Raw genomic sequence first — 25,000 nt, forward strand, 5'->3', positions numbered from 1 at the left:
TCTTTTTATTTCTATTATCAATTTCATATAGAGGAGGGGGCCAGACAGGTATTTGGTAGAAGCGGAAATAGTTGTAAGCTTTTGAAGAAGAATAGGGAAAAATGAGTGATGTGGGAATATGATTTGATGTTTAGAGGCTGTGGCAGCCTATAGTATGGGCACTCTAGTAAACAGATTCTAGCAGTCATAATTGTCATCTCACATTGATAAAACTTCTTCCCAGTGCGCCAAGATGGGGAGCTTCACGTACAATCTTCATTTTGCTTGCATGATTAGTGATGCAGACGCTACCTTAAACCAGCTACAGCATGAGACCTGGAGGGAGTGTTACCATTTAAAGTTTTTCATCTAATTTCTGTGCCAGTTGAATTTTCAGTTATTTCCTTTTAATTACAAATTAGTTACTCCTTTTAAATTTTGATATAAGGTGTGAATTGTTCAATAATTATCCTTACAAACCTTGAAAATAAGTGTGTTGGTGTTCATGTATGTGTGGAAAGTCTCAAGTAAAATTCTTTTTTATTTCTTATGAGGAAAAATGTTTTAGTATGAGCATTTCAAGTGTGAGCTGGCTCTCAGAACGAATTAAACTCTTAAACCAAGGTAATACTATATACACATACACAATTAATTAATACATACCCATAATATATAGGAAATAAATTATAAATATATATATATATATATATATATCGGTGTGTATAACAAAACAATCAGTGATATGGTTGTATTAGTGTTATTTCATTTTACATGAAGAATTATTTCACCCTAGAATATATATATATATATATATATGTATGTGTATATATATATATATATATATAATTTATTTCCTATATATTATGGGTATGTATTAATTGACAGTCAGTTCTCCGGTTTCTTTTGTAATTCCTAGCTTAAATTTTTTTTCATTTTCATCCTTGATCCTGGTCAGATATATTTGCTTTCTTTTGGTAATTTCATCGTTTTATATTGTATTTGTATTATACTGGTCATTGAGAAAACATGCATTTTTTTTTTTTTTTATTTAATTCCTTTTGTGAGTAACCTTAGTTCCTGTATTATCAAGTATGTGGTTCAGCTATTGATCGTGTTTTGCAAGAGAGAGGTGAGATATTTAGTATCTATCTTTGCATATGCTTTTTCCTATCACAATAAGCGAGAGAGAGAGAGAGAGAGAGAGAGAGAGAGAGAGAGAGAATCCCCTCTGATAAAGCGGTTTCATCTTCCATCCCCGAAGTCTGGATCATGCTCTTAGCGAAAGCAAGAAAATCATCTACCTCCTCAGCACCACCAGCCTGCTTCCTCACTGTTCCCCAGTGTTGCAAGGTTTCACGGAATCCTTAGATTGTTCGATGTTGTCATTCTTACCCTTGGAGGAAAGGCAAGAGGGCTCGAGTTGTCGATTTTATCAAGTCTTTTATGTAATTTTTTACTTGATTTAAATTTTTGTTTCGCTGCTGTAGTAGTGATCGGTGGTGTCTTTCTATAGTTTCTAATGTTGGGTATCTCCGGAATGTTTTAGGTAGCGTTTGTTATGGATAATGCTTCATATATCTTTATTTGCTCATTCTATTTTTGTTTAGATTGCCTAGCCATTGCGGTCATTCATTTTCTTTTCTCGTCTTCTCCTACATCCCTCACTAAGTTTTTCCTCTGAGACTCGACGTCTGGGTTTTATAGTCTCCTTTTTTTTTCTCTCCCTCCCTGATGGTTGATAATGCATTAATCGTTCGTGCGTGAAGATCGTCAATATTAGTGAAGAATGCACGTGGATATCATCTCTCCCTCTCCCACCCCTTCAGTACTGACACCCTCCCCCTGCTCCCTACATCCTTATCTCTCTCCCTCTGCCCATGCCCTGATTATGCCAAGCCATAAGGGCATCAACGTCACGTGTGTTTGCCCATCGTCATCTTAATTTACGATGGGGCCAAATCCTTCTTTCATAGGTCGTTATTAGCTGGCGGACTTCAAATTATGGGGATTTTAGAGGTCAGCAGATATCGGCACTCTCGACTAGGGTTTTGTTGCAGCTTTTCGAAACATTCCCCCTACAAGCTTCGATCATCCGAACACAGGTCTTTTTTTTTTTGGGGGGGGGGGTCTTAATGACGCCATTTTTAAAATATAAAATGTGGCATTCTAGCGTAAAAATTTTTCAACCTCCCCTCTTTTTTGTAAGCTTGCATTTCGTGTGAATTTTTTTTTTATGGATTTTGATGTTTCTAGATGATTAAACTTGTGTGTGTGTGTGTATGTGTATATATATATATATATATATATATATATATATATATATATATATATATACTGTATATATATGTGTGTGTGTGTGTGCGCGCGTGCGCTTGTCACACTGGGTGAGCTATGCGAATTAGATTTTAAAATTTTCTTTAGTCTGTAAAACCAAGTAGTTGTCAACTTCTTGTGTTAATATGAATAAGGTCATCTTTACTGGAAGATTGATAAGTTTGTGTATATTCGTAAGACTCATATATGTTGAATGAACTCAATGACTTATCCTTAGACTTGTGAAACTAGTCTGCAGGTTTTCGTCTTTGTTGTATTAGGTAATGATCACGACTGGTGCAAGCTAGTCGCAGACTTAACTCTCATTGGCTGGTGGTGACAGGTATTGAAACCTGTGAAAAGTATTTGAGAGGACAGCTCTCGTGCCCCTCCCACCTCTTCTTCCGTAAAAGAGAAGAGGGACGAGGTAATGGTTGGGCAACGGTATGCCCCATACCTCCAAATTTCTCTTTCCATCCTTATTGTTGCCCCTTTTATGCCTTATTCTGTCCATTCAAGCCCAGCCAAGCTCGCTGGTACCAGCCCATTGATATGGAGTTTTTCACGGCGGCTATGTAATACACCAGTGTCAAAATCCGTAAATGGGCTTTGTTGGGTTCGGTCGGCTTACCTGGTGTTGTTGCGCCGTCGCTGGCTACCATTAAGCTTCATGACACATAATTGTCGTCCTTATGACAGGGTAGTATTAGATTCTTAGTCATATGACATAGAGGACCTTTAACCAGCTCATGTTCTCTGGATGAACGGTATGGCGCACAAGCGTAATTTACTCTTATTCACATCATGTACAAAGATGCATATTTCTTGCTTTCAACTCCATTAACCCCCTACCATTGCTCGCCCAACTCTCTATCTTACAGTACTTCCACCCCTGGGCAAACCCTCCGGTGTTTTTTGGGTGGAATACCTTTTGAGGTTGAATGGTTTTTCGGTGGTTAATGAAAACATTGGTAACGGTTGCACGTATATCCATTGTTATTTCATCACTTCTACTCAGATCTGCTTTCAGAGCTAGTCTCTCTCTCTCTCTCTCTCTCTCTCTCTCTCTCTCTCTCTCTCTCTCTCTCTCTCTCTCTCTCTCATTTACATACAAGAAAGAAGAGACGAATTGTTCGTATTTTATTACACGAGAATTCTTTGGTGTCATAATTTTGCGGGACGTATTTGCTGATCCTAAAGGGCGCATTGTTGCGTTGCTGGAACGTTGTTTGCTGGTTCTTCTATTTGCGAGTGAGTTTAGTGTGCTGAATATTTCTCTCCACGTTGTGTTTTGTTTGCCATTTCTGTTGATAAAATTCAAGAATTTTATTATAGATCGATATAGAACGAATATCAAGATACATTTTCTTTACTTTTTATAGTTGGTGGTTTGTAGTTTACTGTTATATTTTTATTAAGTTTTGTCGTTGAAAAAATTAGAATAAATATTTGCTAGACAATGTGTAAAATGCACTGTACAGTACTTATGTTTTAGTTGACGAAACTTGCCCGGGGAAACTTTTCGAAACTGGAACTTCATAATTCAATTCAAGTTGAGTGATTTTGGGAAGCCTATTTAAAGTCGCTATGTGATGTTAGGTTTTGATAACTGATACAACTATCTGTAGGTAATGTGTATTTTATATGTTGATTTATTAAGGTTTCCTTTATTATTTCTCACGAATTATTTATGGTCACAAAGTAAACCTGTGAAACACATCTCTCTCTCTCTCTCTCTCTCTCTCTCTCTCTCTCTCTCTCTCTCTCTCTCAACAAATTTCCACAATCAAGAAAGTTTATCAGTATCATTTGGTATTTTTTCTTCATTCTCCAATCAACATTTGACTTTTTTTGCCGAATGATTTGATGAACAGATTTTCTTGTTTGTAATTGTAATAAAAAGTCGATATTTTTTTTTTCTATTATTTCAGCTAGTTTTGCAAGTGACATTATTTGGAAATTAATACTCATGATTTATTACTTCTTAGGTCCTTTTTTAATAAAATCTCAAAACAGCAAATGTTTATAAGATGGAATTGTTTCTCACCGTATTTTTCAATTGTCACCGAGAGAGAGAGAGAGAGAGAGAGAGAGAGAGAGAGAGAGAGAGCTTGTGCATTCATTAGATAGTGAGCCTTAAAATGAGACATTTTTCTCTTTCTTAATCGACTTATGTTGTGTAATTTGCATATAAATGAGAAAGGATTTATTTACTTTTTGTGTGTGCGTGTCTGTATGCGGGAAAGGAAACTTTCATTTATCTCCACTGTCTACGACGAAGGGGAATGATGAGACTGCCTCACGACCACCAGCGGGATCCTCGGCAGTAATATCACACAGGCACTGTTCCAATTTCTTATTCTATGCAGGGTTCGGTGCCTTGTCCTTAGACAAGCATCCTCAAATGATTTAGGCTGAGTCTGCCACAATTTTAGCTAATACCGCCCCCATCTCGTTCCGGCAAGAAGCCAAAAACTTTGGTGTTCCCCCCAACCCCTCATCACTCTAACTCCCTCTTTAGCCTTGTCCCCCCCCCCTTCTCACTCCATGCCCCCCTTCTCACTCCTTCCTTCCCCTCCTCACCCTCACCCTTCTGGCCTCCACGAAAAGGAGCGACCCGATAAATGTCCCTGTCAAGGCCTGAGTGAGGAAAAGTCGAATGGGAAAATGGCGAATGGAGGTAGCACGAGTTGGAGCTCCCCCTCGTTCTCTAGAATTCGTTTGGCCAGGATGGCAATGATAGCTGCCAAATGATGCTGAAAGCTTTGGAATTATTGGAATGATACTCCCTCGGAATGGGGTCAGTGCGCTCGAATTATTTCCAGAAATTGCCGAACTAAAGATTCAATTAGTGACCGAGACTCCAGTATTCTTTAACTGTGCCGTTTCCAGGCAAAGAATTGGACCCTCATAGGTTGGCCGACCTTTCTTTTGTCAGTAGACACTTTTCGTTTTCTTTTTCCTATTCCAACTGAGATAGTGAGAGACAGAGACTAGAGTTTGGTAGTCGCCGCTTCGAATGCTCTCTTGGACGTGATTTCCCGACCCCATTTACAACCTCATTAAACCTATTGAGAGCCTCGCTTCCCAAATGGGCCCGCTTTACCCACACCCAGGGAGTTCCAGGACATCTCCAAGATTCTGACGCGCAAACCACTTACTTGGCCTTCAGTAATGGTTCATATAACTGTGCTCCCATTATACTTTTCACCTTGGATCATCCATTTGCAACGGAACCTTTTTGAGTTTTGTGTTTAGTCTTGATTGGGTTAGGGGAATCTTTTATATATATATATATATATATATATATATTAAATGTCTAAATTTTAATTTTACTATAATAAAAATGACCAAGGCGCCTATGTAACATTATTTTCTCATCGTCATTTTCTTACTGCCATTTTTACTCTATAATAAACACTCAATGCATCCCAAGTTTTTAAATTACAGTAACTCATGGTCAGCTAACTAAATTCATATCTTTAATTTTATACCTCGCCTTAGATCTGGAGTGAACCCGTTATTCGTGACCATTATATTAATTTGATAAGGAGTCAAACCTAATGGAAGTTGCAGTTTTGCTTGAATACTTTGCTTAGTGTTCCAATTTCAAGAGAAGTAAAAACTTGTAAATAAGAAAGAATGACGTGACTAGAAGGCACAAAAGTTCTTAAGAGAAAATTATGAATACTTGACCAGAAAGTAACAAGAGGCTAAATAGCGGAAGGGGAGACTTTAGTATATTGAAAAGAGAGACCTTAGGCAAGTTTACAAAGGAGTTTTTGAGACTCGAACAAAAAGAGGGTGATTGGCCGAAAGAAAAATGGTGGAGGATAAGGAAGAAAGTGCCTGAGAGGCCGTTTTAAAAGGAGACCCAACAGTATCATAAGCAGGATTTATGACCAATTAAGGCACCCCTCTTCTTTCCCTCTTTATTATTTTGAATATGCAATTTTTTTTCAAGGATCTTTTTAAAGGCTGTCTGATTGTGGGTACTAACCTCAGCTTGGTAATATTTTGTGCCGTTTATGTATTCATAGATACGAGGAGCCTAATGAATGAACTATATTCTTTATGTTTACTCATGTAGAATGGGTATGCTGTCTACAGTTTAGAAATATTTGATAAGTATTCCTGATTAGTCTCGCCCACATACATGTGTGTATGTGTTTTGAGCTTGAAGGGTCTGGCAGAAGCGTATAAACCAATTTTTAGAGCTATATAACTTTATATAAACACTAAAATTTATTAGTTTGTAGGCAAGCTCAAATTACTTTTTTACCTCTTTGTGTGTATATGATGATGCAGGAAGTGAGCTTCAAAAGGTTTGGGTTCCCAGAATTAATTCAGAGGCTATAACACTAACCAAGACCAGAGAACAATAGCTTGATTTTGGAGTGTCCTAGAAGAGCTGCTTACCATTGCTAGTCTTTCTTCTACCCTCACCATGAGGAAAGTAGCCACTGAACAATTACATTACAGACTATTTTCCCTGTTGGAGCCCTTGGGTTTATAGCATATTGCTTTTCCGACTAGGGTTATATCTTAGTAGGTAATAATAATAATAATAATAATAATAATAATAATAATAATATACAACCACAATAATGTTAAATTAAATATTTCTTTTTCTACCAATCACGAGGAGTTAATGTAGAGAAAATATTTTACATCGGCAAAAAATTGAATTGTTGCTTTTCAACTCTTAGATTAGAACACTTTGTTTCTTGGTTCTGAAAATTCTCCTTCTAACTCTGGTATAATATGCTCTCGTGATTGGTAGAAAAAGAAATATTTAATTTAACATTATTGTGGTTGTATATTATTATTATTATTATTATTATTATTATTATTACCTACTAAGATATAACCCTAGTCGGAAAAGCAATATGCTATAAACCCAAGGGCTCCAACAGGGAAAATAGTCTGTAATGTAATTGTTCAGTGGCTACTTTCCTCATGGTGAGGGTAGAAGAAAGACTAGCAATGGTAAGCAGCTCTTCTAGGACACTCCAAAATCAAGCTATTGTTCTCTGGTCTTGGTTAGTGTTATAGCCTCTGAACAATGACCGTCTGTCTTGGTTTAGAGTTCTCTTGCTTGGGGGTACACTTGGGCATGCTGTTCTATCTTATTACTCTTCCTCTAGTTTTTTAAGTTTTTATAGTTTACATATGAAGGACCTAATTTGGTGTTGTTGCTGTTCTTGAAGTATTTTGTTTTGTTTATCTTCTCTTGTAGTGTATTTGTTTCCTTGTTTCCAATCCTCACTGGGCTATTTTTCCCTGTTGGAGCCCATAGGCTCGTAGCATCTTGCTTTTCCAACTACGGTTGTAGCCTGGCTCGTAATAATAATAATAATAATAATAATAATAATAATAGCGGTAGTATCTCAACGGGTGGCTAGTGCCCTGGCCAAGGCCTTATCGAGGAACAAGGCGTCTTTGTCCTTGGATTGGTATATATTTGACAATGCATAGCCTATCCTTTCAAATGACTATTAAAGGTCTTTCTTTTTTACCAAGGTCTTAGTACAGACCGGAGGTTTTTAATTTGTTTTACGTAGTGTTAATCGCACTGACAACGATGCGGATATGCCAGAATTATCTTTTCGTCTTTACATAAGATTGGAAAGGGTAAGGATCGCCGTCAGTTCCCGTTCTAGTTGATCTTGTATGAGTTCATCATTTGTTTATGGTGTCATTGCCCTACATATTCAACATTTTGGTCATAGTAGCATCCTAATTATGATTTTCCAATGACAGCTGTTCTCGTTGTCAGAATATTAGTAAATATAAGCACGCACATGTAGACGTAAATTTAATTACGTACATGTACAGTATACAGACATACAGGGAGGCTTCAAGATGTCTAGTCGTAAACCTGGGGTTTCCATTCCGGAAATTGTGTTGGTTAAATGTGGAAGGTAAAGCAGAGGGTTCTCGTAATATTTTTTTTTCGCAAATAAGCATCAGGGATATTCAGTTTCATCACTGGATACGAGACTCGCTTTATTCTTTTGTGTGTAGGCATTCTGCAATGGTACCTGCTTTCCTTTCCCGGGTTTTCGCGAACGTGGAGAAAGAGTAATGTTTTGTTACATTTTCTTGTCTGTTCAGTGCTCCCCAGGAATAGCGTTCGAGTAAAAAGGAAATCGTTAAGCGTTATCAGGTGCCGGTATTATTGTCGTTATCTTTTCTCTTTGTTGTGTTTCAGATGAGGTCGCTCTTTTTTCGGAGCTATATTACATTGTGAACGACATAACCAAAGATGTTAATACTACTATTCTCTAAAATGATTTTAACAAACTTAGATGGAGAGTTTGAAAGCATTAGAGAATAAACAAAACTTATGATTCTTTTGTCAATTAGTATCTATTTTTAGGCAATTGTGTTTTGAAAGACCATGCACGAACCATTTGATGCCAATTTCTTGCAGTCTCTCATGAATATACCTTTTCCAGGAGTTGGTCGTTGCGTACCCTATAGTGTGTGTCTTTATGACGATTGCTTTTTTTTACTTTGACGTGGATGACATGCAGAGGAAGGCCTTTTCGAGGTCCCTGATGAGCCGACGTGCACGTGATGTTGTGTGTCCATAATTACTACTTATGTGGCTCTTTTCTTTCTGGGGAAGGGGGACCCGGTTGTCGCTTGTCTTTTCGGGGAAGGGGATCCCTGTTGTCCCTTGATTTGAGGTCTTATTCCCATCTTGATTGTAGTTATTTCTGTATGGATCTGCAAATACTTGCAAGCTGAGATGCGCCTGACTCGTTGCGTGCCAGTGGCTTTTCATGGACAATATTACGGGTATTATCATCTGTTGCATTGTAGATCTGCCATTTAGTATATTGCATTTCATTCCCTTGTCCTTTTGAGCATTTTTGTGTTGCTTTATATTTTGTGAGCTTGATGGGGAAGATGATGTTAGCAAATTGCTGGAGGATTATTTCTTATCATCGTATCTGAATTTATTCGGGAAGGGTTCACCGTTTCGTATTCTTAGATATTTTAGTTACATGTCCGTTTCACATATTTTTTGCTCCATTATCATCATCATTGCTATTCAACCCATTCTTCCAGCTCTGTCTTACCACATGATAGTCCAAGGAACCCTGAACTCGGCTCAAATACCATCAAAGAATGTCACATTACCACCTTCACCGCCTCTGCTGCCCCCACTCCAATCTCATCATCACTGTTCTTGGCCCCTGGTGCTGCCGAATTACTGATGGTGACTAGGCACAATCGCCTCACTATTCCTAATTCACCTTCTTATCTGGCCCTCCCTCTTCCTCCTTGCGAGTTTGTCTTTATGTCATTTTATAAATCATCATGACTGCTGTTTTACTTGTGTTTTGTTCTTCGTGGTCCTTACTTATCGATATATTTTATTAGTTTTTCGTTTTCGGTTATTTCCTTCGCAGTGATATTGGTGGTGTTATATCTATTTATAAATGTGCTGTATGTGTGTTTAGATATTTTTACCCCAGGTCGAAAAATTCTTAATTCGTCAACTTGTGGACTATATATATAATATATATATATATATAATTTTTATTAAGCAAGTTTTTTATTTGGTCAATAAGGAATATTTCAACCCATGCTTCAATTTAAATCTAAGATTACAATTGTTCATAACTTTATAGTTTGTTTCTGATTTTGTTAGAACAGTAATTGTTTTCAGAAATCTAATTATATTTTATCAACTTGTTTTGCATATATCCCCTGGGAATTCTTAACATTTTAGTGCCCTGTCACCTGACGTAGTCTAGTAGCCATTGCCGTTGAGGATTAAGGATCTTACTCATAGATTATGCATCAATGATCTGCCCAGCAAGGCGAGGCATTCCTTGGAGTCGTCGGATGTTTTAGGGGTGTACTTTAATGTAAAACATTCTTAATCTTGAGCACCACTCGAATATTTTGTCCTCTGGTTTTTTGGAATGATCCCTTGGGGAATTGGTGTATTAAATATTTGAGTGGTCGTTTCATGTGCAATAGATTTCACAGTTTAAGTAGTAAGGAATTCATTCTTGATTTATGGTTTGGGTATTATATAATCCTTTTTTGTAAAATGGTCTCGCAAAAAGAATGTCAGTAACTGAATTGTTGATTTTATGGTGGCTGAGGGAGTGTTATTAGTTATGCTTTGTTTCCGGGTTTACCAACTTTACTTTTGATATTCAGTTTGTTTATATTTATGAAAATCCCTTGCACTAAATCGGGTTGAATTTTCCAAAAATCCTATGTACGAAATAGATTTCAATGTGATTGTAGCACTCAAGAACTAGCAACTTCAAATCAAATGTAAAGCCACAAAGTTTTGTTTGAATTTGATTTTTTTAAAATTTTATCATCTTACATTTTTTTGAATATATAATATTTGGCTATTTATATGCATCTAATTCGGATATCTCTGCAATTTCTTTTTTTTTCACTGTCTTGTAAGAAGTCTGCTCGATGTTTATATTCTGTCGGACGGCCCTCGATGTTTCTAGAAACGGAAGGTAAACAAAGCGACATGTCAATTAGAATGCAAAGAAAGAAACGTAACCCAGGCGAGATTTAGCTTTGACAAGCTAGTCCGACAGAAGCAAGAGCGATCGTAATCCCCTCTCGGATCATTGTGCAAGGCCTCTCGAAATCCTTTGCATTGACCCCCGAAACTCTCGGCAGTCTTTTGGAAGGAAGCCAGTCTTCTTGGCTTTACCCATCAGGTGTCGGGAGCCTTGTGTTGATAAAGGTAGCAAAGGCGAGAGCCGGTCTAGGTAGCTTAACATTTGTGACCATCTTAGACATCGCTCCCAAGAGACCGACCTGGTGTCAAACTGTGGGGGTTTTTTTTATTGCGTCGAGATTTGTTGCTTTTCTTTTAAATTTGACTTTAGTGAATAATTTCCCATATTGTGCGCTGATAATTTTTTGGTACGCAAAACAGCTTGTTGGTAGTTTGTCTAATGATAGATTGTTTTGCCATAGTTTTATAATATTGGAAGAATGATAGAGCGTTTTTTTTTATCTTGTGATGCCCAAGATGATTAGACAAGCTCCGATATTTCATAGTTTTTGTTATATTACATATATCATACTGACATGTTCTTAATTTAACATTAACGTTATTTTTTAAAAGTTTAAATGTGATATTTGCTCATTTTAATGTAATCAGGTTTGTGTTCTGTGGGTAACAAAAATAATTCAGAAAATTCTTTGGATGTAGAATAGTGACGTACTGATATAAAGTACCAAATATATCTCCACGCTGTTGCAGAAATGGTTACGGACCACATTCGCATACAAAATACAAATACTTCAACTTTGGGAAAATCCATCATGCAAACAAACCTCATTTGCAGCATAAGACTTGAGACAACCTCCACCCCGTAGTATTTGCACACTTATGCCACAGCAGTAATGATGGTTGCTGGCAAACAGCTGCTGCAGTTATTTGAGTTTCTGCTTCCCCCTTCTGCTTTTGGGGGAGGAACTGAAGCTGCAAGCGACTGTGCTTTCCAGGAATCGTTTGTTTGCTCTTGTAATAATTAGGAACATTCCGTATTTATTCTGACTTTGTGGTCCCTTCCTCTGTGACGTATAGGCCATATCGAGATTTTCTGATTATCTTTCACGTCGGTTTATGCTTATGTTAATTACAAGATTTAAGGATATGTTTTGTGTCACTAGGAAACTTGTAACTCGAAGTTTTATAAATTTTTAAGGTTACCACCAATACATGATTTGTATATCTTAGATTTATATATTACAAATAATATTTTATTAAATATATTACAATAATTAATTTTTCTTTTGATACACTTTCAACATTACTAAAAACTTCACTAACCATTTTTTTCTTTTCTTTTCAGGCTTGTCGTCGTGTTCCCGTGGTGTTGATGGGGCGGGTTGGGCGGCGGGAGCATCGCCCCCCGCGGCAGCATGTGTGAGTGCTGGACCCCCAACGACGCCCCCGGCCCTCCTCCCCGTAGGCCCGCCAGGGTGGAGCCGGTCCACTCTGCGGGCCACACACACCGCCCACCAGGAGGAATGCCTTCTTCCTGCAAACGCCACACCGCTAAGGGCGTGGGTGATAATGGCTGCAGAAGCAGCGGTGGCCACGGGGCCGGTGCCCGTGTAATTAGAGTGGGCGTCAGTGTTGTTCTAGTCTTACTGGTGTTATGTGGGTCATGTTTAGGTCACCGGACACCAAGGGGAGCCCCTTTCTCGTCATCTATAACAAGTAACAGTGATACTAAAGGTAATAATAATAACGATGGAACGGACCAAGTGACTTCGAGTAGTCCCATAGTGGCCCAGTTCTGGACAGCAAACCGTAGTTTGGAACTCCAACATCTGGTATACAATAGAGATGCAGGTGTCTTGTATGTGGGAGGCACGAACAGACTGTGGTCGTTGGGAACCACGGAACTGAACTTGAGAGCCCGCGTTGAGACGGGCCCCCGTTTTGACTCCCCGCGGTGCCACGCCTCTGGCTGCGGACAGGATCGACGTGTGCCAACGGTCCTGACGGATAACATCAACAAAGTCCTCGTTTTGGACCCCGATGCATCTACACTTATCATGTGCGGTTCCGTGTCACAAGGGGCTTGTGAAAAATTCCGGACGGCTAACATCTCCCTGACGCCGGAATTCCTGCCTAAGTCTGTTGCGGCTAATGACCCCAAATCCTCGACCTTTGCCTTCGTAGGTCCTGAGAGGTACAACCCATGGGGAGGGTCATCGGCTCTTTATGTTGGCACAACTTTCACTAACGTGGGTGATTATCGCCATGACGTCCCGGCGGTTTCCACCAGAAACCTTTACGATTTAGATTATTCCGAGTTCAGTTTCAGCAAACAGTCCCTCCTTCGGATTGATGTCAAGTACAGGGACCATTTCCTCGTGCAGTATGTTTACGGATTCAACGCCAGCGACTATGCTTATTTCGTGACGGTTCAAAAACGGTCACACTTGCCCGGCCAGGACGAATCTGGTTACATATCCCGACTGGCTCGCACTTGCATCACCGACTCCAACTACGACTCATACACAGAGATTACCCTCGAGTGCCAGGGAGCCGACGGCACCAACTACAATCTGGTGCAGGATGCCAAATTAGTGAGCGCCGGCAGCGACATGGCTTCGAGTATGGGCATCAGCGTTGGAAGTCCCATCCTTGTTGGGGTGTTTGCCCCATCCCAAGGGCACACGGCCTCTCCGCTGAAGGCGTCGGCTGTTTGCGTTTATTCGGTCCAAGATATTGAGAACAAATTCAACGAGAATGTCCACATGTGTTTCAATGGAACTATGCACTATCGCAGTATGGAATATATTTCTGGACCGATAATGGACGGGAAATGCCCAGCTGCCGGGGTGAGTATTAAGATTATATGTATTTTAAGCTCTCTCTCTCTCTCTCTCTCTCTCTCTCTCTCTCTCTCTCTCTCTCTCTCGTAAAATTTATTTGTATTCGCGTAATACTTATCTTTTGGTATACAAAAGTGCAGCCTTTCCCTTCAGTTTCGTGACCTTATTTCCACAATGCTTATCTTTTGTTTTACAAATGTGCAGACTGTCCCCTAAGTTTCCTGATGTTATTCCCTAGCTTCAGAGAATTATGGTCTAGATAACATTTTTTACTTAAGATTTATATAATAAATAAGTGCACTTTCCATTTCCGGTTCCGAAATTGTTTTTACGAGTACGACTGTAATGTTTGCCTTGGGGTAGTGAATGGATTGCTCTAGATAAAAGAAAGAGAAGAAAAACATGTTCGCACGTACGCCAGATATGACCCGCGTTTGGGGTTTTGGGCTTTGTGAGCTTGATAAGGGAAGTGGCTAAAATCCATTTTTTTTTCTATCCCATATTCCTTATTGTCTCACTTTATCGGGTATTTGGCTGCAACAGTTTTCATCAAGAAATTGGAGAAGAGTTTTTCCACCATTGATGTTTTCATTGTCAAAAAATATTCAGTTTTTATCTTGAACATTTCCTTGCGGTAATTTTGTTTAAGTAAAGTAAATTATCATATTTCATGAATAGTAGTAATCCATTAAAGTACTTATCAGCTATAAGTAAATGAGTGGTTGATTGTATTAGAGTATTGAAATTAGAATATTGAATATTGAAAAAAAAAAAAAAAAAACTGGGGGTTGGTTGATCTCTTTTGGTATATTTGATTACATAAAGGGGGTAGGTTTACAGTAAGTGCTCCTCATACTGTGTACTGAAGGGATTGGTAAAGGTTCTATGCAATTACTTTTCTTCTGGCCCTATCAGTACCCACTTTTTACGTTTCTACTTTCCTTTAAAAAAACATTATACATGCACACACACACACACACACACACACACATATATATATATATATATATATATATATATAAACACAATGACTTTAGATGTTAAATACCTAGGTCAGTCAAGTAATTCTAGTAATTCTTACCAATTTCTTTGTTCTTTGTAATAGTGAAGTCTTCGAATTATATTAATTACCCCATTTCTATGTTCAAGATTGTCTGAGAAAATAAATATTTACATGTAGCGGGAAAAAATAAAAAGGAATAAAGTGTTTCTTAATTACTAAAGTGGGAGATACTCTCCTGTTTTAAAGAAAAAAAGAAAACAATGAGGAAGTGGTAGAGAAGTTGAATGCTCTTGGTGTGAAGTGTCGATGTGTGTGGCGAGGCAAAGGGATTATTGTTCACATTCCGGACACATTGAAGGGTTGGGATAATTGGTAGTTTTCAGAGGCCTTGTTAACTGGTTGCAGAGAAAGCTGGTTTGCCTAGCTTTCTTGTAAATGGGGAATGGCCACTGTGGTATGTGTTTATATTAACGTCCACCAATTTAACAATTAGCAAAATCTGTCCAAGAGGTTTCGTCTTGGGTGGTAGGTTTCAATATTGAGGAGGTTAGGCAGTAAAAGTACTTACGATGATCGAGATTAATTGATGCCGATGAAGATACATGGCAGTGTGTTACCAGAACGACACGATAATGCTAGTTCTTGGAAAGAAAAAAAATTTTTCTTTCGGCAAGAACTCAGTATTTGAGGCAGAGGAATTGCAAATTAATGTTCTCATGTCATGGGTGCCATCCTCACAGTGTTAGTGTACATTTGCCTTCGAATGGACATTGTATATTTGCTGGCAATCCGTGAAAAATAGGCCCTCCCCTTCATGTAGGTGATGATGTAGATTAGTATAGGTAATAGAACGTATAAGCTGCTAGAAAAGTTTACCACGATGATTAACCAGAGTAAACATTGCGACTATGATTACCTAGAGCATATGCTGTTTAGATACGCTTTCAAATAAATCGAATTTTAGATTTGTAGCCTATTATTAGTGTAATGCCAAGACTACCCTCATGAATGACTGATGATGTTTTTCCTTGTTTAATAACCTTTGACACAGAGTGGTGTAGCTATATTTTGAATCCCCATTTTGATTTTTGTTCACGTCCGATTGAACCTACTGCTTCTGGTTTCTATTGAAGATTTAGATGCCCCTCTACTGATGCGTGCACTTATTGACTGCCGTAATCAGCATTCTTCCCTGAGAACCGAGCTTTAAAGTTAGAGGATTGTAAATAGAGTAACGGGCCAACATACTTATAGCGTCATGCTTCGCTATTTAACGTAGACAGACCAATGTGGTTTGGTCTTCCTGTTGTCTTAGAGATTAGCGACCGTTGTTAGCAGGTGACGAAGAGCTAAAAAGGAGATGAAGGGCCCAGTATCGGTAGGGGGTAAGCGACCCCTGTCGTCAATACATACCTGGTGGGATTTCTTTCTCTCTCTCTGTTCAGTTTTACGGAATAGTAAACACACACACACACACACATATATATATATATATATACATATATATATATACACACACACATATATATATATATATATATAGACACACACATATATATATATATATATATATAAGAATGTGTGATTTAAATAAGACTTTGAATTGTTTTTTTTTTTCTTAATAGTATTCACGAGCCAAAGATATCAATGTATCAACAGCTAGGTATCTGCGCTGGAAGCGTTATCCAATTACCCAGCAGACCCGTGACGTGCGTAGATATGTTAATTGAATATAGTAGGAAATGTGTTTTTGCATGACTCAAAGGGACCGGTGCCTTTTGATGAAAAAACATCAAAGCTCTATTACCCTTCGTGATTCTGCGAGTTGTTTTTTATGATTCAGTAGAGGACCTTTTTTTTTTGTCGTTTGGCAAGTTTATTATCTTCCCACGTGTTTTACAGTATAATAGTAAATACCGTTGTGCGCTTATGTTATGTAGGCCCTGTTGATAGTAAATTGTTACACATATGTTGAATATAGCGGGACTGGTTCCTTAGATGCGTGTTTTTTATCTTCGAATTTAGTCTGACTTGGACTCCAGTTTCATAATTGTTATGATTATTATACAAATAAATAACAATTGTATCCATGAACCTAGAGTAATGGGAAACTAAATCACAAATGTGGTATGCTATACATATGTATAATATATATATATATATATATATATATAGTGTGCAAATGTGGTATGCTATAAATATGCATAAATATATATATATATATATATATATATATGTATATATATATATATATATAGAGAGAGAGAGAGAGAGAGAGAGAGAGCGTATGTCCATTCTTACTTAGTTCCCATTTATTCACAAACAATTGCTTAGGTTATAATAGTGTTTCTTTCCGTTAGGAAGAAATTAGTTCTAGACATTTAGGTCAAATCGATCCTTCCTTTCATCGAGGTATCATTTGATAAACTGGGAATACATTACTGTGTGTATATATATATATATATATATATATATACTTTAATTTTAAGTTTTTAACAAAGAATTCTGAGATTCGTTATAACTTTATTTGCGAAAAAAAACAATAAGATCTTTTGAAAATATTTTTATTACGATTTTTCAACCTTGTTGTCTTGGGTAACATGTAAGCGAAAAAAAAGATGGAAAGTTAGGTCTGTCGAAACTGTGCATATAATGGGTATGAACGAGAATGGAATTTTTGTTACTATAACTCTTCCCTCTCTCTCTCTCTTCTAGCTACCCCTTTGCCATTTCTTCCTCGCCTCCTCCTTTCTTCCCTCCTTTGTACTCTCACCTTTCCATCCGCTTTCCATTTTCACGAGAAAGGCCCAGTCTGTATCTGTGCCTGCCATCTCAGGTCATTTGTTTGTCCCTGCTACGGTAACTTCCGATGCGTCCCGTCTTATCTGCTCCATCTGCTTCGAAGACATTCTGGGGCAGGCCGGTTCTTCTAAGCTGCCTCTGGCCATCCTCTCTCGTTTGCCCTTCCCCGGGTCAAAAGGAGTTCATTATTACCTCTGGGTTATTTTTGAAGGCTTCGATGGGGGTCCAACAGATTCCTGAACTCTTGACCCGAGAGAATTATTTTGGGTTTCCCCCTCCACGACCTCTTGCGCCTGCGGAAGGGGGGTTATGGTTTGGGAAGAAAGGGGGAGGCAGATTTGATATTTAGGAGTAACAGCTGTACGGATATAGAATTTTAACATACAATGGCCTAAAGTTTAATGGGGCCGAACTTTTCATGGTTAAAATAATGGGGTAAGAATATGAACTTTTTTTATCAAAATATTTTTGTTGCTAGAATAAGCTTTGTTTTTACCTCTACATAGTGTTGTTATATTTTTGTGACTTAAGGGGACAACGTGTTTCAAGGAAAGAAGAGGAATGGACTTATGATTATAGATGTCGTAAAAGTTTCCCAGGTTCATGAAAAAATATATGAAGGTAATCCAGAAGTTTATGCTGGAAATTTCATTTTAACGAAGACTGCATTGCTGGGCTTTTAGGGTAACCAAGAAACTGAAAATTGCACTTATGTCTGAAGTGAAAATCACTCGAATATTTGTTGAGTAATGACAAAAAAAAGGTTTATAGTTTATATATATGGTGATTGTCTCATTTTAGTTTAAACGAACTAAGAAAGAGTTGTTTTATATTTTGTGCCTTTCACATTCTCTTTCTGTAAACTACATCATTCAAGTATCAACTGTGTGTATTCAGTACACTTTTAGAAGTATCATCCAACCGGCCCTGGGAGCGTGCCTATTTCGTTCCTTCCGTTTCTCACTTCGGGCTCGAACTGAAATCTCTTGGTTGTTAGCAGAGGATGCTACCAATTTCACCACGAGTGTGTTTCTATGGAACTAGAAAGCCCCTCTGCTGCTAATGAAATAAAAGGAGACAGCTACGGTGTTCGTGAATTAGTCATGCGTGGCGATGTGGTGCTGAAGTTAATTTGGTATTTGGGTTTAGGATTGCGGCCGCCGCGCCCGTGTGACTGGAAATCGGCGTTTCAGGACCCATTTGGGGTATTTGTCAGATATGTGGTAATTGGGTTTGGCATTTTGAATCTATAACCAGAGAGAGAGAGAGAGAGAGAGAGAGAGAGAGAGAGAGAGAGAGAGAGAAAGAGAGAGAGAGAGTCATTTGATGAGTGTATCGAATGTACTATTGTTGCTATTGCTAATTTTGTAGAAATTGTTATTGGGATGGAAAAGGAAATTAGATTTAATTTCACTATTCAGAGTAGTTTGTATTTTATCTGCTATTTTGATTCTGTATTTTAGTGTAGATGATAATGATTAAATACATTTATAGAAATGTTGTTTTATAGTAACTACACAGAAATGTTAAGTACCCTAGGTCTCTTAAGGGAAAAAACTTGAATCTTTTTTATTTTCAGATATAAAAAAGAAAGTGATATTCACTGTTATAAAATGAAGTTTGTGATTTTATTATTTCTGATTTTGGTTTAGTTTACATTTAGTTATAGGAAGCACTGTTAAATATGTTATTTGTGTATGTGTGTGTGTGTGCGTTTGTGTGTGTGTGAAGATTACAAAGCATATCGAAAATTAGAAAGTTGACTAGAATAATTTTGAATAGCATTGTTATAGCTTGAAATATTTTGCATTCTCTTTAGTTAAGATCCTCATATGGGTATATTTGTCTGTCAATTCAGTAAACCATAATTATTTTTATACTTAATTTTTTGTGCGGTGTCTAGTTATTGAAGGCATATAGATCCATTTATGTTTAAACCATGTTTTTTTGGTTGCTTAAAGGTTATTTTAGGCAGGATCCACAAAATGGTTTTGGATACAGGGTTTTCTGTATTGATTTACGTTTTCAAGCAGTTGAAAATATTCTTTACATTGCTATTGCTTTGCAACTTTATCTCATGTTTTGTTTTTGGTGGTTAACATTAAAGTTTATGTCTGATAATTGTAGGTATTCGTTGTTTAAAAGCAAAATTGTATAACAAACAACTGATGAGTTTGACTTCAGTATATAATTTTTTTTTTATATATCTTCCACAATAACAAATAATCAAGCTTGAATCAGTGCTTTGTATGATGATTCTCTTGAATATAGATAATAGACTAAATTATAAGCGGAAAATATCCGTAAATTAGATTACGAAGCAGGCAAAAGAAAATCACGGGGTGTGGAAACATAGCAATAACTACTACAAAAGCAGCAGCAATGCAACGCCAGCGCGTTGGTTTTGTCCAAAAGGAAGAAGGGCGGTCGGCGACTGGGGAATTGATTGTAATCATATGCAAATTGAGTGTAATTGAAGGAAAGTCAAGTGGTTAGCATTAAGGGGAAGACAGAGGTCTCCAGGGAGGCGGAGACTGGAGGAGAATCTCAAATCTCAAGCTAACAGCGTCGACCAATCCTTTATCTCCAGGGTCAATCCTTGGTAATGGCACAGGGGATACTTTCTGTTTTGATGACAGCGGTATAGATGGCGCATTTGACTGTACCTTTCACCTCTATGGGGAATGATTGTGCAATTTTTTTATATGTATACTGCAGCTGTGTACATAATGGTGCTATATATTCTTATCATTTTCTCGTCCTTGCGTTTTATATGGCCCCTAAAGTAGGTATTCCCATTTTATCTGCCATTACCCTTCCATTACACCTTATCGCCATTTATATAGTGTCCCGGATGTGGTGGATGATATAAGATAGAACTGAACCACTTAAAAGTTACATAATGGATTGGGATTCTTAAAATATCTATTAAAACTTAAATATAGGAGACTAAATAGTTTCATGTTATTCCATGAAAGCTCTTTTTTTTTATTTAAGGCTATGATTATGAGTTGGGGTATAGAATAGACACCAAGAGGCGTAAAGTGTTACTTTCTAGTGGTTTGGTTTTAATACTTGTATAATTCTATAACCCGATTTTTACATTACTCAAACATTCAAATTGGACCCAAATCGACTCCTATCTGGCTCCTTTCCTTCCTTGAATATACTTTTCACGAAATAGTTGGTGAAATTACGTTTAGGGACCTCGATGTCTTAAGGGTTTTGTTATTTTTGCATTAGTTTAAAAGTAAGAATGTAAGATTCTCTGCGTGAAAAAATAGCAGTTGGAGTAAACTATTGAATCTTAAAAAAGAATAATGTGCGTGTTAATTTTTTTTCCAGACAGTGGTCTACACATTAAAAGATTATAAGAGAATTTTGTAAGTATCAGAATGAAATTGGAACATAAAAATCTTATTTTATTTATGAGCGGAATTTTTAATTTCAAACAGTTGCATAATTTCAACTTGCTTGTTTAAGTTAAAAATTGTGTTTTAGAGACAATGTGTATATTGAAAATGCATAGAATCCAACAGGATTCGTTTATATTTTCTCCTGCTTATATAGGTTTAAGCCGCCCCCGCTCTCTCTCTCTCTCTCTCTCTCTCTCTCTCTCTCTCTCTCTCTCTCGTTATGATTTTTTCACAATCACAATATATACGTTTATGTAATTGCATTTTGATTGTTTGGTCCATTATCTAAATGTCGTTGATTCGAAATACTGTTTTCCAATACACTATTTATATATATACATTATACGAATATAATTTTACGTAGAGATAAATAGCCTTTTTTTATGAATTAATCATCACTGAGTATTGCAGCTGTTTCCGTAAGCGGTGGACGTGATCGTGATGCGGCATAATTTCGTAGAGGTTTAGGCTTACACTTTATTCATGAATGGTTTGGGTTTCGAATGAAAATCTCCAATGTTGTGTAAGAATAGACGCTGGAGGCTCTGTTTCGACATCCCGCGTAGGCCTGTCATTCGTGAAATCCTGTTTTTGCTGATAGTTTATGAAATTTATGATGACATGAATTTGAAAATCCCTCGATTATTAATTCTTGCCCTGTTTAGTATCGGGAGAATTTCATGTTTGATGCTTTAAATAGTTTTTGTTTAAATAAGTCATAATGTGATTAATTACGAAGACAATCCAAGTTTTTATTGATTTATATTCTTTGCATTCTTGCATACATTTTTTAAAGAACCATTGTTAAATGCTGAATCTAGTTGAAAACTGAATATAATTTGTTAAGGAATATTTCTTTATAAAAGAACAAAAAATGTATATTAAGAAAATGTAATTGTATTTTCTTAATAAAAGATAAAAAAATATCAAGAGGTCTGCTGACGTAATAGAAAGGTAGTAGGTTGGCCAGGGCACCAGCCACCCGTGGAGATACTACCGCTAGAGAGTTATGGGGTCTTTTGACTGGCCAGGCAGTACTACATTGGATCCTCCTCTCTGGTTACGGTTCATTTTCCCCTTGCCTACATACACACTGAATAGTCTGGCATATTCTTTACATATTCTCCTCTATCCTCATACACCTGACAACACAGATTACCAAACAATTCTTCATCACCCAAGGGGTTACTGCACTGTAATTGTTCAGTGCCACTTTCCTCTTGGTAAGGGTAGAAGAGACTCTTTAGCTATGGTAAGCAGCTCTTCTAGGAGAAGGACACTCCAAAATCAAACCACTGTTCTCTAGTCTTGGGTAGTGCCATAGCCTCTGTACCATGGCCTTTCACTGTCTTGGGTTAGAGTTCTCTTGCTTGAGGGTACACTCGAGCACACTCTCCTATCTTATTTCTCTTCCTCTTGTTTTGTTAAAGTTTTTATAGTTTATATAGGAGATATTTATTGTTGTTACTCTTCTTAGAATATTTTATTTTCCTTTTTTCCTTTCCGCACTGAGCTATTTTCCCTGTTGGAGCCCCTGGGCTTATAGCATACTGCTTTTCCAACTAGGGTTGCAGATTAGTAAGTAATAATAATAATAATAATAACGTTAAGCTTTGAAATATTTGTCTTATGTTTACTTGTATTGGTTGATTTTTTTCACACACACACACGCACACACACACACACACGCACACACACACACATATATATATATATATATATATATATATTATAATTTTATCTGATACAACGAAACGAAAATAATTTGAATTGGAGTTTTCTTTTCTCTCCGTCCTATGAAGTGGTCATTACATTGGCATGTTTGTAGATACAGCTCCACGGAGATTAACACCAAGAGAAACATAAGATTTGTCCTTAGGCCGGAACACACAGCACAGCTGTTGCTGTTTCTGCTGCCTCTGCTACATGAAGTGTCATGGTGCTAAATTCTGCTGGGATGAGAAGGGGAGAGGAGGTGATAGGACAAAGGAGAGATTGAGGGATCGGGGTGAGAGTGGGCTGGCGGTGGTGGTGGTGGAGGTGGTGGTGACGATGTTGCTACTGTTGTGTGAGTGGTTTGTTTGTTTTGTTTTTCTGAAATGCTTGTTTTTGCTGAAAGTTCTCTCTCTCTCTCTCTCTCTCTCTCTCTCTCTCTCTCTCTCTCTCTCTCAATTAAGGTAATCATTTAGGGAATACCCGTTTTTTATGATAAATCTTACGTTTATGGAACCATGTTTTGAAAAATAAACTGATAATCTTAGCTTTATTTAAAGCTAAATATGCCGGTAGGATCCTCCTTACCAGAAAAGGGCATCTGGTCGTTTTATCTCTCGTGCCCGTCTGTCCCTCCCCCCCGCACCCCATTTTTCACCCTTACACCATTCATAATAACTTTGCCAGTATTTCTTCTCTCTTTTCCCCCTGCTATCTATACTCTCATTCCATTTTCCTTTCCATTAGCTTCGGAGGCTGTGTGTCCCTTCTTTGCTACTTACCTCATCCGTGCTAAGAGGTGCCGTAGACGCATTCCACAAGCGAGTTATATATTTACAGCTTTGAATAGGAGCTGTTAAGGGGGGAGGGGGGGCAGTGTGGAGTTTGTGTTTGGGGTATTTACAGCGCTCGGTGTCCTACCGGGATGCGGGAGTCTTACCGGGGGAGATGCTGGAGTCCACGGGAAGTTTTCTTTGGTTGTGCCTCCCTCGAGAGTTTGTTTACTGCTACGGGCTACAACAAGGGGGTTGGAATGATTTACACCGTAAAGCTACGGTGCGCTCTTAGCAGGTTTGTGAGAATGGGCTAGGGGCCCGATGACAAAAGTTGAAGTAATTTGAGACATTTCTCTTGGTAATGTTCTTCCTGTCGGGTTCTCGTTTGGCGATTACTTTTGGTTAATTCTCCCTCTCTCTTTAGGTTGATTATAAGCAATTTAAATCATGTTACGTACGAGGTGTCGCGTATTGAAGGCTACATTTAGTGTTTCTTATGAAATAAAGTGGTTACAAAGTTATTTGTATGTAGCTTAGCCCGCTAAGGTACAACCTAGTTGGACAAACAGGATGCTATAGCCTCAAGGGTTCCAACAAGGATAAATAGCCCAGTGAGGAAAGGAAATACCTGAGAAGTAATGAACAATCTAAATAAGACATTTTAAGAATATTTACGTTAATATAGGGTAACGAGCTTCTTGAGCAATGAGGTCATATGTATCCGAACTGAGGAGATATTTTGAAAGTTAAATGAGAAGAGACAGCTGGAACTTTGAGGCGGCCAGGCCAGTCAAGCATTGTTTATCCACGTCCTCTGTAGGCCTACTTACTCCCCTACGTGGCCAGTGTTGGTTATTCTCACCACTTTCCCATCTTATACAGTACTGATTTTCATTTATGATAATGCTAAAAGTTAAACTACTATTAAGGAATTCTGTTTTGTTATTTGCCAAGATTATGAAATATTTGAAAATTAACTGTTATATCCTGCAGGAAAGAAATTTGCCCAGATTCTTCTCCATCCAAGATTTATGAATATCAGTATAAAGTTAGTATTGGATTTGATGTATTCAGAAGTTGGATATGATAAGGTTAATATCTCTCTCTCTCTCTCTCTCTCTCTCTCTCTCTCTCTCTCTCTCTCTATCTATGTCTATGTCTGACGGTTTATCAAGTATCCCTGCTCGCTCTCTCTCTCTCTCTCTCTCTCTCTCTCTCTCTCTCTCTGTCCTCGTTATGTGGAGCAAAAAATCACATGCCCATTATACTTATTTCAATCGACGATTTGTTATTTAAGGCCAGTGAATAGGTTTAGCATCTTCCCTTTGATGAAACTCGTTCAGGTAAAACCAGGTCAGCTTACCGTTTCTGTACTGCTTCACCTCTTTTCACCTTTTGTCTCGTGACCCGGCCTGACCCGGGCGTCATGTTACAACCTTTCTTGGTATGGTCCCTCCTTGTACAAATACGGGGCCTATGAAATTTCCGTCTACTTCAGTAACACACTTGCATATTTTATTTTTTCTATAATCTTAGCAATCGCATACACTTTTTTCTAAACTTATTGTTCCTCTCTTAGAACTTTTTCAAAAGGAAACTTAAGCAATATTTTTTAAAATTTTAGTTGAATGTATATA

The 25,000-nt window shown here is 37.8% G+C and overlaps 1 protein-coding gene across 6 annotated transcripts in view; it reads left to right on the top strand.

Annotated features, from left to right (window-relative positions):
- The window catches only part of PlexB (plexin B), a 447,139-nt gene that overhangs the window by 79,272 nt on the left and 342,867 nt on the right, over positions 1-25,000 (top strand). For all 6 annotated transcript variants that reach the window (XM_068358836.1, XM_068358833.1, XM_068358837.1 and 3 more), the window contains exon 2: positions 12,156-13,659. In XM_068358836.1, coding sequence (XP_068214937.1) covers positions 12,226-13,659 — 1,434 coding nt within the window. In that variant the 5' untranslated portion in view covers positions 12,156-12,225. The remainder of the gene's footprint in view (positions 1-12,155; positions 13,660-25,000) is intronic.

Source organism: Palaemon carinicauda, chromosome 35, assembly GCF_036898095.1.
Source record: "Palaemon carinicauda isolate YSFRI2023 chromosome 35, ASM3689809v2, whole genome shotgun sequence".
In the NCBI taxonomy this organism is placed as follows: Eukaryota; Metazoa; Arthropoda; class Malacostraca; order Decapoda; family Palaemonidae; genus Palaemon; species Palaemon carinicauda.